Source organism: Abramis brama (genome assembly GCF_963993115.1).
Source record: "Abramis brama genome assembly, chromosome: 9".
NCBI classification, from domain to species: domain Eukaryota; kingdom Metazoa; phylum Chordata; class Actinopteri; order Cypriniformes; family Leuciscidae; genus Abramis; species Abramis brama.
Genome location: NC_139971.1, coordinates 28231588 through 28250134, shown reverse-complemented (window position 1 = coordinate 28250134; position 18547 = coordinate 28231588). Strand labels below are relative to the sequence as shown.

The window sequence follows — 18547 nt, the reverse complement described above, 5'->3', positions numbered from 1 at the left end:
CTATTGTACAGTGTCCTGTGAAAGAGTATACAATACATTTCTTGAGCGTTAACTAAACATTGCCTGGACAATTTTGGTGGTGTTGTAGAGCGTGACGATTGCCTTTAGGGTTTCGGCACGCTACTTGAACATTACTTAAACGCTTGTTTGCAGTATAGACATCATGGCTGTGCAACTGATGCCCGAATCTGCTGTCTGCCTGCTTATGGTGAGTACTGTGCTCTTTGAGCCAACTCTAAACACATGCACACACTTAAACACACCCTCGGGATTTAGTTTTATGAACTATCTGTCACATTTGACCTGATGGGTTTGACTGCTGTTCAGTCTTTCTTTTTTTTTTTACTTACACACACACACACACACACAAAAGCAGTAGCACGTACACTCTGCAGCACCGCCACCAAACGCTGACCGAATTGCAGCACGCCACACTAACATTGCAGTGAAAAACCTCTGACAGGTGCCCTGACATCAGCATCTAGGAACAAACCCTCTCCGTATGTCGTCTCTTGTACAACTACTTCTGCTTTGAGAGAAATCTGGAGTTCAGCGAACGCACATTTGCAGAGTGTGCTTTTTAAGCACTGGGGTCTTATTACTGCATGATGGGCTTCTTTTTATTAGTGCTGATTTTTGTTTCGCTGACTTTGTGTATGTGTGCGCGCTCAACCTGTTTGGCTGAATAAGGTGTTTGGCCTCTTTTTTTTTAAATCTGGGAATTGTGTGAAATCAGGTGGATGATGATTATTGATTTTGTGCACCTGTTTCAACACCGTTGAGTTTGTCTATTGTGCTTTTGAAAGGTGTGGAGAAAGGTTGTGAAGCTGAAAGAGAGAGGGGGTGTGGCGTAGACTGGTGTAGGATCACCTCTGGAAAGACAAGGAGAACGCATGTCACTCGCCTCAACCCTCTGCCCTACCTGTAACAGCTGTCTGTCTCCATGGTGATAGGCCACGGTGAGACAGACAGGGAGAGAGAACGAGAGAGCAAAGTGCTCTGCAAATAAGCTTTCATCTTCTATTTCTCATTTTCGTTTAACTGCTTCTATCACCTCTGACACTGGAGTTCAGAATACTTTGGAATCAAATCCAAATCCACAATTGCTTCAGAAGATACATCCAGGGATGCAGTGATATAGGAATTTGGGCTGTTAATGATATGAGATGTACAAATAGCTTAAAGGGATAGTTCACCCAAAAATGAAAATTTTGTCATTTACTCACCCTCAGGTTGTACCAAACCTGTATTAGTTTCTATCTTCTGTTGAACACAAAAGAAGATATTTTGAAGAATGTCGTTACTCAAACAGTTGACAGTAGCCATTGACAGGAAAAAAAAATACTATGGAAGTCAATGGGGTCCATCGACTGTCTGAGTAACGACATTCTTCAAAATATCTTCTTTTGTTTTCATCAGAAGAAAGAAATTCATACAGTTTTGGTACAACTTGAGGGTGAGTAAATGTTGGGTGAGAATGAGAATGTTGAAATGTTGGGTGAGGGTGAGAATTTTAATTTTTGGGTGAACTCCCTTTTTTTGAACTCCTGTTTTGTTTGTTGTTTTGTGCACACTATAATTAAAATGCTATAATGTACAGTAGAAAAATAAATAATAAGAATTATGGATAACTGTGGATAACTATTTTTGTATGCTGGCATAGAATGAGTTTGCTGTTTGAACTGAAAAATCTTAACGATATATCCATACCTTATTGATTATTGCTACTATGAGTTTTTTATGACGATGATATTGTTTTTTATTTATAATCATTTATTTTTTATTTTTTATGAAATTAGATAATTAATTGTCCATAAATTTCCTGGATTTTTTTTCTTTAAAATGACCTTTGGGTTATCTAATTACTAATTACATTATAATGTTGTTATGCCTAAATTCACTTGTAGCATTTAAAATGATTGATTTTAGTGTTTTATATTTCATTTATTTTAACAAAATAGTATAGAATTTATATATTTTAAAATTTCTATCTATCTATCTATCTATCTATCTATCTATCTATCTATCTATCTATCTATCTATCTATCTATCGAGATGTTTATACAGTATAAATGTATATCTTCTGTTCTCCTTGTCCTTGTCAAGTTCTCTCGCTCTCTCTCTGTTTCTCATCGTTCATAAATGTTGCCAGGACGGTCAGATGATTCACACATTCGCACATGCGTTTACATATTAAACCCCATTCCAAATATAGACAGCTGAACGTGTTGAGTATTCCTAAAGGCTCCTCATCGCTCCTTGTTTTTAGGCAGAGATGATTGCATTTTCTTCGTATAATTTATTCATTATACTGCCTCCGTGGCTGTATGTTTTTATAAAGCCAGAGTTCACATTCAAGTACACTCTTTATCATGTTAAATCTTTGGTAACACGTGAAATATTAACATGATTTTGGGCTGCTTTTTGATGAATATTAATGATGTATCTGCAGTGAGCATTAATATTTCAGTCAGAACGTTAATTAAGATGCTTGACATTTGTAAGAGGCAAGAAACCACAATAAAACACAAGCATGAATCCATGGGAAACACTGTGGCTGTGTCATTCTCATTCTTTCTCACTCTGAGGGAGACATCTGAGGGTAAATGCCTGCCAACCAGGCCTCCTTCCTCTCACTCTCATTAGTCTTCCGATAAAAGCAGCAAACACTTCATATTTTCATTCATCTCCTGCATTTGTCACGGTGACATCACTGCACACATCGTTTTCATTTGAAGCACAAAAACCTAGACGGTAAAATATGATCAAAGTTAACGGTCGATCTGGGGGGATGGTGCAAATTATGCACACGGTATGAACAGAAAACTGCCTCTTTTTTCGCTGTTTACGATTTGCATGTATCATGGGACTGTGGTACTGTAGAATACTGTAGAATTCATAAATAAAAAAAGTAAAACTGAACATATTTAGCTGTTTTTCCCCCCAGGACGTTGCACTCGATCTGAGCAGTAAACTGGATTCTTTTATTTGTCGTTTATAATTTGAATACATCATGGGACATTTTTTGGGTGATTCTACACACAGACACACACACACACACACACACACATACACATTATAGTCTCACCAAGGCTGCATTTATTTGAATTAAAAAATAAAACTGTAACATTTGAAAATATTATTACAATTTAATATCAATTTTTTATTGTAATATATTTTAAAATGTAATTTATTCCTATGATGGTAAAGCTGAATTTTCAGCATCATTACTCCAGTCTTCAGTGTCACATGATCCTTCAGAAATCATTCTAACATGCTGATTTGCTGCTCAAGAAACATTTTTTCAATTTTGATCAATTTAATGCATCCTTACTGAATAAAAGTATTAATTTCTGTAATACTGTGAATACATTTTTTTGGGACAACATTAACATCTAATTAGCATCTGTTTGTCTTATACAATTGAATATATATAGTAATAGCACTTAGCATTTCACCTGCATGTGATAATGCAGAATTTATGGATTTATGACAATGTCTCAGATGGCGACACACCCACACGCCCCACACAGCATGCGGTTCCTGTACTAACCCATCTGTTCGATTACCATGGTTACAAAATGGTATACGACCCCACCTATCAGCTCCTCCTTAGCCATCTTGCCATTGAACTAAATCAATTTACAGAAACAGCCTGTGACTGAAGATGTTCACTTAATAGGCTCATATCTTCTGCTTTGTCAAAATATTTTATTTATTGTTTACACACTTTACAGTGGCTCTGACAATTACTCATCATCACACATCTCTCTCTTCTGATGAATACTTTATTAGTTTCAGTATCCTGCTGTCATATCATGTTATCACCAGCGCAGTGTATGCAGCCTAACAATGCAAGCTTTCATTCTGGGAAAATCTGTTCCTTATGGGAACTGCATGTGCACATAAGCGGCATCTGCGTGCACCGTGCATCATCAACCCATATCTCTTGCTCTGTACTATTTGTGTCTAGATCAATAACCTTATCTGTCTGAGATCCTCTGGGATGTTCAGTACAGCTCTGCGACCATCAGAATCTCATTACGACTGCAGATAGTGGTTTTAAATGCATTTTGGTATTGGGCTGGCATTTTTATTTGTGTTGTGTGACTAGGGTTCCTGTAGCTTAAACAGTAGCACATGGCGCTAGCAACTTCAAGGTCATGTATTTGAGTCTGATGCGTGGATGAACTGAAAAAAGAAATGTATAGCTCGAGCTTTGAGTCACTTTTGATAAAAGCATCTGCCTGTAGCAGCATGTAAATGTGAGTGAATTGTTCAAAGTAGCAGTGAAATGCCATAAATGATAAGGGACATTTAGGTTAATCGGAGAGCTGGTAAAATAAATGAATACTTTTATCAGAATATCTAAAACAAGTTAATTTTGTCTGTGTCTATAAAATGTCTTATGATCTTTTGTCTAAAACTAGTGTTTAATTTTTTAGCTTTGTTTATAAATTATTCTTAAAGGTAGTTGAAGCTGCCTAAATATGGATTTTGGACCGTTAAAAATGGTCATCATTCACTTGTATTACATGGAGAAAAAACCTTAAAGGTGCTCTAAGCGATGTTGGGTGACGTCACTTCTTGTTGACGTTCGAAGTATTGTCAAACAAAACGGAGGCTAGCTCGACCCTCCCTCCTCCTCATCCCGTCCCCTCCCCCGATGTAAATTCGGGACTTTGCGCGTTCCTTCTCCTTTTCCCTCTTCTTTGCTATTTGTTCATCGGAACGTCGTCTCTTTGGCCATGTGTCGGCCATATCAAAATTCAAGAGAATATAATTCTAACGTTAGTCATTGTTGTTGTCTAGGACATCTCTCCTCTAGCTAACTTCCCTCTTCATGCTTCTCTCTCCTCCACTCCCCACACCCCCCTTCATGTGCATGCGCAACCACAAATCATTCTTGTCGGTTATTGGCTTGAACACTGTTTATGTTTCGTGGTCCAGGTTGGCCCAGTTTGTTTTTGTTGCCATTTGTGGAGCCTGGGCTGTCTATAGAGACCGCGTTTTTTTACAGTGTGTTCAGGGGACAGGCAGCTAGCGGATAGTGAGGAGATGTTTGCTTTATGTGCCAAAAAAAATTCAGCCTAAAAAACACGTGACATCGTTTAGAGCACCTTTAATTTCTTTTTGGCTGAGGAAAGAAAGTTATATACTGTACATCTTCTTGGATGGCCTTGGGGTGAGTAAATAATCAGGAAATCAGCAATTTTAAAACCGTCTTTAGATCACTGCAGTTTTAAAGAGAAAATACTCAGCAATGGTGTTGACTTATAAATTTGCACATGGTTTGTCTTAAAGCATAATAAAAACACCACATAGACATATAAACAACATTTAAAAACTTGATTTTCACTACAGAGGGACTTTATTACAATACATAATTAACAAAACGAAAGTAAAGCGGCAGCCCCTCACGGACAACTGCTGCATAAAACCACAACATAAATGTCCCAGGCCTGGTCCTCTCTCGTCCTTCACTGTCCCTCCTCCTCTTATCCATCCGGAGCTCCTCCGTGAGACACTCGAGACTGATGTGGCGCTCAGGTCACGCTCATTATCACTCGCTCCACCGGCCTCGCTCCGTTCCCACAGCTCTCGCCCCCGCCCTGCTTGCCACACTATTCCTTTAAGTTTAAACTGAATCGTGCATAATAAAATTTAGTAATGTTGCAAACGTTTCATAGTGAACATGGTAGTTCTCAGCACATTTGCATATTGGGATTGTCGTATTCGCTCTGACAGTCACTGCAGAAAAATATCTCAGGATATATATAAAAAAACATCTATTTTTCCCCATTCCCATTCTTTCGTTTCCTCTCTCTAGCCTTCTGTCATTAAAGATCAGCTGCATACCACATTACACTGGAGAGTTTTTTGCTGTCCAACGGAGGATGCTGAGAGTATTTCACCTTTTAAAAGGACTAGACAGTTTCTTGGCCTTGAGTTGCATTTTGCATATTTGGCCCAGAAGTGCAGTGGCAAAGGTGATGAGATAAGCAAATTCTGTTGAAAAGATTCCAATGAAATTTTAATTATTTGAACATGGTCTTTTAGCTTGAAAATCTTGAAAATTCAACAGCGTTTTGTATTAATATATAATTGTATAAATTACAACAGTTTTTTCTTTCATGTTCTTAATCTTTTTCTTTCTACCTGTTTATATTATATATAGAATATATATATATATATATATATATATATACACACAGTCAAACAAAAAATTTATTCAGACACCTTCAAAATTTCTCACATTATCACAGTTTATTCACTATAATGTAGAAAAAGGTAATAAAATATGACAAGAACTCAGAGTTATCAAATCAATTGATATTTCACTGGTTTTCGCCATCCTTCTGTTAGACTGTCTCACAAATGAATTAGGTTTAATAGCTGTCCGCTGTTAAATTTAAGTACACAATTAGATAATACCAATTTAGGTCAATAAGTTACCAAGCAATGCTTACTTTTGTTCAGTCTGTGGTGTAAAAAGTTTGCATTAGCAATTAAAGAAAAAAAAGCAAAACATGGTCAGGTCAAAGTGTCTGAATAATGTTTGGTCACAAATTTTTATAATTTTTACTGGTAGTCCACTGTATGAAGAATTTTTGGGTATAATGTGTCACAGTTTACTTTATTTTGCTATCTTCACTTACATAAATGAACTATAAATGAAGACTTACATAAATGTCCTGCACCCACTAGTAAATAAAATGATATCTGGTGTCTGAATAATTTTTGGTTTGACTGTATATTTGTCATTTAAAAAAAAAAAAAGTAGTTCACTCAATTTTAATTGAGTATAGATAAATAACTGAAGTAACAGTAATTGTTTTGGCAGAATCTAGTGTCCATTGTAAAAGGTAGCAGTGAAAACATGCTCTACCTGCTCAGATTTTTGGACACTGTGGGCTTGAGCGCTGTCTGTTGAGACTCTTCTGAGAGAAACAGTTATGTAGTCCACAGGGAGCTGTTAGGATGAGCGAGCGTTTACTTTTATCTCCTGTGTTTATTATTTTATAACCTCTTTTCTGTCTTATCGGCTTTAGTGCAGTGCTTGAGAGATGCCATCCTTCACTGAAACGTTTCTACAAGAGAAAGTGTGTCAGCCGCTCTATAACATAGCACTTCCTCAAAGTGTCTCTTGTGAGTGTAAAGGATGCCCTTGCTTTGGAGACGTTCTAACTTTATCATTTTTCAGAAGGTGTAAAGCTAGTCTCAGCTTCAGACAGCACGCCCACTGACCGCCTACAGTCCTTTCACCGAACACAACAATGCCCAGAGCTGGATGAACTCACCAGCTCTGATTCTGATTGGTTGACCCATCCAAAGGTTTTGTTTCAGTCTATCTGGAAAGTTGTTTTAAAGGGGTCCTATTATTCCTTTTTTTTAAAAAATTAAGTCTTGATTTTGTTTTTGGGGTGTACAGTACTAGAATATGTCTTCATGCTTGATTGTTCCAAAAACGCATTATTTTTCACATATTTTTCCTTATTACTCGAACACGCCGATTTCGATGAAGCCCCTCCTTCCGAAATACGAAATGTGCTGTGATTGTTTAGCTGGCCTAGTGTGTTGTGATTGGCAGCGTGATTTGTCTGAAAACTAAGGTAATACAAACAGTAATCGATCACAAAACCGTGGTTAATTTTCTAATTAGCGGTGAACCGTCTTACAAAAGCGAGAGCTTATAAAAGCAACAGAAAACAAGCTGTTCTCCATCAAATGTGCAGCACAAAGATAAGCATTGGGGTTATAATGTTCAGGAACAGTGTTTAAAATAAGTTTTAACCACTCTAAGTTCATCAGCCTTAGGAAGGTCAAACAAATGATTTTTGGCAACGTTGTGGAAAAAACAGCGTCTCTTTGACAGCGACAACACTGTCTTCTCTAATGCAGCTCAGCCAGGCCTCGTCCCTTTTCTGCGTAGCTATTCCGTGTGCGTAATTTATTTAAATGAGTACCATTGTGACTTCATAAGATCCGGAAAAATCGCGTTGTAGTCCAAATGAGCCGTTCATTGTGTAGTTCTTGAAAAGTGGATGCTGTTAAATAAAATATCTCCCTTTGGAGTGGACTTTGAGCTTTGTAAACTTGGTTTTTTTTTTAATGCTCAAACAGCAACATTACACTCTAACTAAAGTTGAAAAAGTGGGAAAGCATAACAGGACCCCTTTAAGGTACCAGGCTGCAAAAGTGAGCACTTTGAGGAAGATCAAGTTATTAATGAAGACACTTGGTAGCAAGTAAATGAAATATGCTCAAGCAAAACCTATTCTAATTTGTTTGAAGTTTCGGACTTAACCAGTCTTTTGACCATCGGCTTCAAGTTTGCTTCTTTTTGGGTCTATGCAAGACTACTCCGTTGCAATTTTTGATATGAATACTGAGAGGTACATGTTCATGCCATTTATCTACATTTAATCATCCATACCCCCAATTATTTTGGTAGAAAATCATTACAAAGTCAACATGGAATCAAAGAGCTAATACAATATATTGAAATAAAATCGAATGGGTTAATGCTACAGTCAGATCGTGAAGGATGCAATTAAAATAAATACATGTACTATAAACCAGCAGTGCATTTATTTATTTGCTGGCAATCTGACAAAAAAGCTTGATGGTTTAACATTTGAATATTAGTATTGTAATATTACAGTTTTATTTTACAGTACAATGGTAAAATTGCAATATCTATTATTTTGTTAAAAAATCATTATTTTAGTCATATTTCGTTATTTTAGTCAAATTGAATTGGTCAAAAATAATAGGAATGTGGCATATGAAACTTTTTAATAAGTGTTCACTTTATAGTTACTGAAAGAGGTTTGAGTACTTATAAGAGTATACCCGAGTGTGAACACTTTTTTCCATATCGGTCATCGGAAATTATGGTTTGCACAAAAATAAGCAGTCGTGGGTTTTTTTGTGTGTTGTTTTTAATCAGATGCGTTCTGCAACAGAATCGGCCTAATCATTAAATCTTAAAAAAATGTAATCTTTCCAAGTAGAGCTATTAAGGCAATCTGGTGAAAATTCCTCTATTTTTGCATATTGAAATATAATATATTGCAAAAAAAACAAAGTGTCAGTTTTTAAATCAAGTTTCTTGACCACCTGAAACTTTTGGCTGACGTCACCAGTCCATCTAATTGTACATGCTCTCCTTTCCAACCATTTATCTCTATTTTGAAAAACATCATACCCATATTTCAGTCCAGTCTATTCCCATTGCATAAAATCAAGTCCCTGCACTTTTTCTCACATGTAATATCCTATTTTACTCTGAAATACATTTGATTACAGAACTTAAATGGGTTTTGAACATTTTTATGTTGACTACAATATTATTCGTACCATTTTTTACCTTAACATTTTTACTTGCCATCTGTCTGATGATGTCACCTGTACATTAGGTCTGTTGTACATTACACACAGTACATTAAATGTAATATGCCCTTGATTAAAACAGCACAGAGCTCCGCATCTTCATTTTAGCAGTATGCAGTCTGTTCACACACTGAGCTAATGGAGAGGAATGGATCATCTCTCTCTCGCTCCCACAGAACAGCCCTTGAATCTGCACTAACCTCATTAAACTGCCTGCATACGGGACATGAATGTAAAAAATTAGGTTTGAGATGCACACATGCGAGATCAGAGCCGCACATACACACCAGATGTCTCTGCCACGTTCACTTTTAATCATGTTAGAGCTTATTACTGCGCTGGCCTTCCGTTGTTTGGCTTTATCGATGATGTCACCCCTATGTCTATGTGAGTGTGTGTGTTTGTGTGTGTGTTCACACATATCTGATATATTGAGGTCAGTGGAGCACAACACCTCTCTAACAGGACATCCATCACTGTGTACTTCACCAAGAGAGGAGAGAGAGTAGTATGCATGTACAATCCTGTTGGTGCGACAGCAGCTGGTCTGGTCTACACTGAGTCTGAAATGTTTTGTCCAACCTAAAAAATTATTTGATATGGTAACATCCAAGTAACTGGTTTAATTCAAGTTGATGAAATGATTTAAATGTATAGTTTACCCAAAAATGTGTATTCTGGTCTATACGATTCATGCTTATATTATTGCTTATAACAATTTAACAACTATCTTTTTATTGGCCAAAGCGTATAGCTTTAAAAGACTTAAAAGACACACAAGTCATAAGTGTTGTTATTGTTAACTAAAGCTAAAACTAATAAAAATCATTTTCACTTATTGAAATGTAAAGGCTATAGACAAAAAATAAAAAATCGAAATAAAAATGACAAAAACAGAAACTACATTTAACATAAAACCTGAAAATGTAAAAATAAAAGCTAATTCAATTCATGAAAATTCACGCTAATTCATAAAAGAATATATATACTACAATATAGTATATAACACCGCAAGTCAAATGAGTCACTTTTATGATCTTTCTTTGAAGATGTTTTCTCGACAGCCTCCGTTGCTGGTCATATTAATTGTAAAGTTGAAAATCCATGAAATTCCACACAATAACTTACTTTGTTTTCCACTGAAGAAACAGTCATACAGGTTTGGAGCAACATGAGTAAACTAAATATAGATATCTTTGTTAATTTTTGGGTGAACTATCCCTTTAAATATATGACTGAATCAATGTGACAACATTAGGTTACCATGACTTTACGTCTGTCACATTACATTATTTTTGTGTGATTTTAAATGATTTTAAGTGTGACAAAAATTATGACCTAACATGTTGATAAACATTAAGGGCTTTAAGAAAAAACATTGGAAGCACAAATAACTTAAAAGTATTTTTTTAGTGATCAGATCAAGTAGAAATAGCTCCTTAAGCTAACAACTGCACATGCTTCTGGTGTATTCTGAGAGTCCTGGTCCTGACCTGGGTGTGTGTGTGTGTATTACTTGATATTCTGTAGAATGACATCATGCAGAGGGTCTAAGTGGAGAGAGAGAGAGATAGAGAGAGAGATGGTGATTTATAACAGTATTGGGAAGTAGACCCCCCTTCTTCTCACACACACACACACACACACACACACACACACACACACACACACACACACACACACACACACACACACACACACACACACACACACACACAGCTACAAGACTACAAGACTGCTGTGAGATGAGACCCCATGCTGCTGTGAACCAAATAAAACTTCCTCCTCATTAAAATGTACAGTGTGTGCATATAATTAATGATTTTGCCCTGTAATAAAACTGCCAATCTCTATATTCAGTCGTCAGCTCATATCCCACGAGCAAATCCATCCAGGATGTGCCACTTTTCAATAAGACAGAGGTTATGATATTGCTGCAGGATCGCTAGAGGCTGTTGATCTCTGAGCAATGATCAATATTAATCTGTGTGTATGAAGCAGCAGAGACTGTGGATTAAATATCACTGTCCGTAATTGAGAAGATCAATGGGGTGCTGTTTCCTGTGACTCTATATTTATACACCTTATAGATTTCCTCCCTGCACTGCGGAGCTCAACCTCTCACCTCATGCGGCGCTTTGTCCTGTCCTACTGTGTTTGTGTGTTGGAGGGAAGATGGCGAGTTAATGTGGCAAAGAAAGGAAGAGGAATGGATAGAGTGTGTGTATGTTGTTGGAAATGTTAGAGGTAGATACTGATTTGGGAATATATAAAACTTGTATTTGTTTTATTTGTCAAATGCACAGTACTTGTGGAATGAAATGCATTATTTTTGTAAAAATTTAAATTATTAAATTATTAACTGACTGCCACAATGACACCACAATCATGTATTGTTATGCGGCTGCTGAGGCTTTGCTAAGGTTTTTATGGTGTTTGCTAGCTGGTTGAATTTACATTTTATTTATTCATGTAGCAGACAGCTTACAAATGAGGAATAGAACTTAGTCAGATTAGACACCATATTGAATTGAAGACGGGTGAAAACGAGGCTGTTAGGGATAGACTTAGTCTTTACAATGGCACGCACAAAGGTCCTAGATCATGTAATTTTCACAACTTTTAAAACATTTATCAAGTTTTTGTCTACTAAAAGTGTTTTTTTTTTCCTGAAAGACGTTTCGTAAAAAATCGGTGTTGTTAAGCAACAATACAAGAACACACTGTATTCTGTCCCTCACAGCCTCATTTTCATTCCTGTCAAATATTAAATATGAGAAAGATTCTTTTTATTTATTTTTTATGCATTTAAAAAAATATATTTGTTATTTTGTATTCTTTTTTTCTTTTTTTTTTATTCTTTTTTTTTTATTTAGTTAGTTATAATTCAATCAAATGCTCACGGGAAAGCTTTGTCTTTAGATGGTTCCAACCCAATTCTCGATTGGGTTGATTAGAGTTAGGGTTCCATCCAAATAAAGGTAATGCCAAACCCCTTTATTGTATCACTGGAGCATCTGAAATGACCTCCTTTATTCAGAGAGAGCTGAATTTGTAAATGCACAGAATGAGTGAAATAGCTCACGTAATGAACGCTACTAGTTCTCAAAACATTTCTGGCAGACTGTGGGAATGCACTTTTATTAATTATAATAAAGCTGTCAACTTCTCATCAGTGCCCAAATGTTTAACCTATGTCTTTTTTTATGTAAAACGGTTTTCGACACAATTCATTACAAAACGCAAGAAAATCCATCTCAACTTTTTGCGTATTATTTTGAGTTAATGCACACACCAAGCATATTCATTCACAATTTCCCAAGCAAAAATGTAAATTTTGCAGACACATAGTTGGATGGAAACCAAGTATACAGTATGTGTCTTTTAGTCTCTAGATATGGCTCAATTCCCCCCTTCAATGAAAGTATATACATTTTCATGCACTAGGTGAAAATCCTAAATTTTCAGAAAAGCAACGGCACATCTCTCCGTAACTGTAAATGTGGATTAGGTTGTGTTCAGCGTTCTTATTGCTTGTGGGTATAGAAGATATTCCACTGCCAGTTGGTTTTTGCCTGGATTCAGTACAACACACCTTATTTTTTTACATGTGTGTTGTGTATATTCTCATGTGCCAGTGTGTATCTACAACCATGAGTGTTTGCAAAAATCCTGGACCCCCAAACGTTTGAGCGCCACAGATAATTATAAATCCCATCTGCCGGCGAGCTCTTTGAGCATTCACACCAACTGTGCAAAAAGCAACAACACAACACACTGTTTTTGTTTAGTGCTGTAGATCCATCTCACCTCATCTTCCTGCTGATCAGAGCCCTAAACTAGGGCTTTTTTTTCTTACGGAGAGGTGCAGGAGCAGACTGTGTGTGTTTATGCTTATTTGTGTCGCAGATTGTGTGTATCTTTCAAACCAGATGCATATTTAACACATGGTTAAACATGGAAGCAGTTCAAATTTAAAGTTTAGAGCTCTGCAGTAGAAACAGACCATTGGACTTTTTCTGGGTTGTGTATTACCTCTTTCCTTACATTATGAAAGAACAAACAAATGCATACAGAGACATTTCTTAGTAGGATAGGATAGGTTAGTAGGGCATTCAGAAAGACTCTTTTCAATACCAAACAGATCTGAATAGATGTAGCAGAAGCAAAACATCAGTGGAAGTGTCTGTGTCAATGGTGTGTGGTGGACTTATTTAGCATTAAGCTTTGTATTAGTAGAAAACCTGTAGTATTTTCGAATTACCGTGCTTTCCACCCTCATATCCCCCTGAGACGAGAGATTTATGTATTTTTTGTCTGGAAAAAATCCTCTGATGACGCAAAAAACGTCATTTTGCGTCATCGGAGGATTTTTTGGCCAGAGGCTAAAGACTACAGCCAGTAGGAGGAGCTGTCCCGCATGTTTTCAACCCGCCCATAGAGGGTGGGATCTCACTCACAGAATGTACACATAGGGGCTGTTTACACCTGGCCACTTCATGCGTTTTCTCAGATCGGATAGCTATCCGATCGTGAAAAGACCAGGTGTAAATGCCCTCCAAAACGCATTCGAGACGGATTTGAATCCGATCGCTCAAACCACTTCAGGAGGTGGTCTGGGCCGCATTCCAGACGAAACTGGACAAGTCTAAATGCATCTGGTGGTTGAAACCACATATGTAAATTGTACTCCTCCCAAAAATGCTAAAAAAATAAACGTGTGAGAGCGTGTTATAGGCTATATGTAATGTTATAGCCAGATATTACTGGAACACGCATCACTGCGTTGCATCTATTCATTAAGCCAACGTGCAAACTATCGCAACTCAAAGTGAAAGTAAGTTGCAGACGCTTAACACACAATCATCATCATTAAAAGTAAAGAAATGAAATGATCCCACCAGAGCTGTTGCTGCTCTCTCTTATTGCGGTCTTTGATTTTGGAATTTTAGCTGATGATCAATAAAATGCAGCTCATATCTGTTTCTTTCGGTGACGTGCACTCCATTAAATCTGCATATAGCACGTGAATTGAAGATCGGATTTAAATCCGTTTTGCAAAAACACATTTATGTGACCAGGTGTAAATGGAATCGTTTTGATAAATCAGATAGCTATCAGATCTCAGAAAACGCATGAAGTGGCCAGGTGTAAACAGCCCCATAGTGTCAGCCATCTTTTTTTGGAAGCTAAGCTAGCAGGCTCTTGTTCTGTGGAGAAAGCTGAGTAGTAGGAGAAAGCTGAGTAGTAGGGGTTACCATCCTCTTTTTCCCGGACATGTCCAGCCGTCGAGATCGTCCAAAATGTCCGGGATTCGGCTTTTGCTTTCTGCGGTCGCCATTCATTGTTTACATGCACACCTTTTGTTTCAATCTAACTGAATTCATTCCGATTGGTGAATCTGAATGTAGTGTTTACATGAACGCTAAACAAGTGATCGGTTGATGTGCGTTTTAACATTGCTAAGAAAATTCCCACTCCTCCGTGAGAGATACGAGATCAGTGCGTCTCACAGGTGTCGCTCATCAGTAATCACGCCACCAGCCTCTCATCGTTCTCCCACGGCCCTTAGTCTCGTCCTGCTCGCCACAGAGAATATAATGAATGGCGACTGTAGAACGCAAAAGCCGAATCCCGGACATTTTGGGCGATCTCGAAATCCCGGGCAGACTCGTCACGGAGACTCACTAGTAGCCTAGCCTTGTTTAACTGCGCTCTCTTACCGGTAGGCGTGGCTTGGGAGTGGCCACCTAGGGCAGCGAAGCAAGTGCATTCTGGGAGTTGTTGTCTTTCATCCACATAAGCCAAAAATACATTGTCTAGAAAGCTCCAAATTCAAAAATAATTTCACATTTCTTCTACATAAATGACCCATTTTAAATACACATTCATCTTTCCAGAGGTGAAGTATCCCTTTAAGCAAAGTACCCTCTGTGGATTTTCAGTCCAATGTAAATTCATGTTGCAGTTCTATTTGATGTTTACAAGCCAAAGGCTTAATCTGCACTATCAAGCAACTAATAATATTACCAATACTATAGTCTCAGCCTGACACGTCACACTGACGGGTCATTGGCTGAACGTCTGATGCATATGGCACACAAAATTGGAAAAAGTCGTCTTCTGATTGGTTGAATTCTACAGGCTGTGAGACGCGAGTTGTGAAATGAATGGGGTGAATGAAGCACCAACATGGATCTGAGAATCTGAAGGATCTGGATAGATTCTGTATGAAGGAATGGTCTCTGATCTCTTGTCAGGTGTTCTCCAAACTCATCAGGCATTATAGGAGAAAACTCAGTGCTGTTATCTAGGCAAAAGGAGTTTGCATAAAGTATTTAATAAAAGGGTGCCAATAATTGTGGCCAACGTGTTTTGGAGAAAAGCATTTATTTAATGTGATTTACCCCCCACTTTCAATTATTTCACTTCAATGAAAGGTTTGATTTTTGTGAATTTTTTAAATGAAAGATCAGAAGGATAAACAAAGCAGATTTATTTTTGCAGACATCTTGGATCATATTTACCAGTTGTGCCAATAATTCTGACCACAACTGTATTTGTTTTGTTACCTCTGCTGTCTACTCTGAAAAAATATCATTGGGTATGTACATACACATGTGAAAGTGCAAGAGAGAAAAATAAAGAGACTGGAGAAATTGCATCTGAGATAGAAAAGAAGAGAAAGGTTAATATCCATGACTCACAGCGCTGACCGAGAGAAAGATTAGAGATCAGTTTATTTATAGGGTTTATTATTATGGACAAGGTGTTAGTACTAGAATAATGCATTCTGATCAGACAGCCTTGAACTTTTCCTGTGTATCCAGTCACAATTTCAGCACAGTCAGCAAGAAATAATAGCAAACATATTTTATTGAATGGAGTATTCTGACTCTATGCTGACGTAAAGATAAAATAAAGCAACAGCAAAACACACGCACACACACTGCACTGCAATATATATATTTCATTATTTCTCTCCATCTTTGAATTCCTGGGGGCTCTGGTTTAAGCAAGGCATTCTTCATTATCTGCTTCAGTCTTATGATTTTACTGTATGGACAAGAGCAGCGTGTACATTTTTGAACGATACATTTTGAATGACATGTTGATGAATAAACTAATTATACAGAATTGCCATTATTGGGTGAACTATCCCTTTAAGAGGAGCTATCAGTACAAAGAGGATGTGATTAGGACACTAGTTATTAGTAATGATTGCAGTTTCTGCCATTGTAAGAGGTCTGTAGTCCCTATAAATGACATGTGGAAAGGAAACAGTCTGACTCTAGCCTGTTAGTTAAATCCCGTGGGAGTAGCTTTGACGCTTTTTGACATACACTGAATGACTCGAGCCTCATGAATTAATGGAGTACTTCTGGTGTTTGTGCACATGTGTTTTTTCTGTGGTTAATCCTATACATATTAATATCGTTATGGTATTTCTGTGTCTTGTTGTGTGTTTGTGAGAGTGTGTCATTTCTTTGTGGGCTGTTTCATGCTTGACTAATGGCAGGGCTCAAGGTTATCACTTTAGCCTGGCACACAAAGAAAGTCTGATCATGAGGGGCCAATTAAAACCTCTATAATGAGATATGATCTTCACTAAGACATGTGAGACACACAAACACACACACACAGATGCACAGACACAATGTGGCACTGAAGGTCTTTTGGGATTTTTTGCCATTTCATCTGGTCTCCTTTCAGACGCTGACAACCTATAATCAACCCTGACAGACACAGAGAGAGAAATTGAATGTGTACATGTGCGTCATAGTAAAGTGTGCTCTGTAAAATGCAAATAAGCAAGTGTGTGTGAAAGGAAAGAAACATAGAAAGGAAAATTCAGTAATCAGTAAACACAGCCTCAATCCATTTCAGACACCCACTAGTCTGCCTACACATGAAAACACACATCGTGCCAAACCCAGGGGGGATTCGAAGTGGGCGATTGACTTGGATATTTTCAGACAACTTTTGAAACTCCCTCACTGCAAAATACTGTATATCCGACACGTTTTGCCTGAGCCCTCTGACATGAGGAGAAATCAATTCGGACATGAAGCATTCACGTAACAATCAAACATATGTTGCATGTAGACGTATAAAATGCTTGGTTTTCTTTATATGAGCAGAGAATAAGTTACCAAAAAAAAAAATGCTGTAAACGGTATAAATTATTCATAATTCAGCAAAAATAAAGTTATCTGGTTGTCTTAAAATTTTGAGTTCATTGAAATTAAAAATGTGAGTTAATACAATGATTGGTTTAATAAATAGAAACTCAAAATATTATGTTATCTGAACCACATTAGTTATCTAAGTTGATTTGACAAAAGATAAAAAGTTATGCTAAACCATGAAAACATTTTTTTTTACAGTGCATTAGGTTTAATTTAAAATGATAATTTAAAACAAGAATCCAAATTAATCTGATTTGCTATGTCATGATGTATGCAATACATAAAATGATTGGCTAATTATATGCTAGTGTCGTTTGGCCTATTGCTAATGACCTATATAATTTATTATTTTGACTTTTTTTTTTATCATTAAAAATGAAATCACACACACACATACATACTTATAAAAGAACCACCCACTTAGTCAGGTAAACAATGTCTGAATGCAATCATTACAGTTTGTTTTCTTGATGTTTAGTAAAAGATATTAGCAAGTACAAGGCTCTTACAGTATAGCTATGCCGTGGTCTGGTGAGTATTGGGGAAGAGGGGTTGTTCTGGTAGGTTCTGCTCCAGTAGCAGGGGATTTGCATTAGTGGAGATAGTGCCATGCCGCTGAGTGTGTGTGCATGAATCCATCTGCCTCACAGACCCAACAGATGTCAGTAACTGAAAACCCATGCTGCGGTACCAAGGGAAGGTGCTAAGCGCACCAAATCATGTTATGTTTATATTGGGTATCTATATGGGGAACACATCTTAATACCATCAATTAAATGCTACAAATTGTATTATTTACCTGCATGTCATGTTCTAGATTAGATTATTCATTTTTTATCTGATTTTGTTGTGTATCTATATGTGTATCAGCAAATACCATGCAGCAGAGCTGATTACAAAATAATACATTAGTTACACTCGATGCATTTGATGTCTGGCATTTCTGCTTGTGTAAATATTAA

At 37.1% G+C, this 18547-nt stretch overlaps 1 protein-coding gene across 2 annotated transcripts in view; it reads left to right on the top strand.

Moving 5' to 3' along the window:
• Window positions 1-49: 49 nt before the first annotated feature.
• The window catches only part of frmd4a (FERM domain containing 4A), a 158533-nt gene continuing 140035 nt past the window's right edge, over window positions 50-18547 (top strand). Inside the window, exon 1 of one of the 2 annotated variants that reach the window (XM_084124349.1) lies at window positions 50-208. In XM_084124349.1, the coding sequence (XP_083980475.1) occupies window positions 164-208 (45 nt within the window). In that variant the 5' untranslated portion in view covers window positions 50-163. The remainder of the gene's footprint in view (window positions 209-18547) is intronic. The other variant, XM_084124348.1, reaches the window with a different exon arrangement.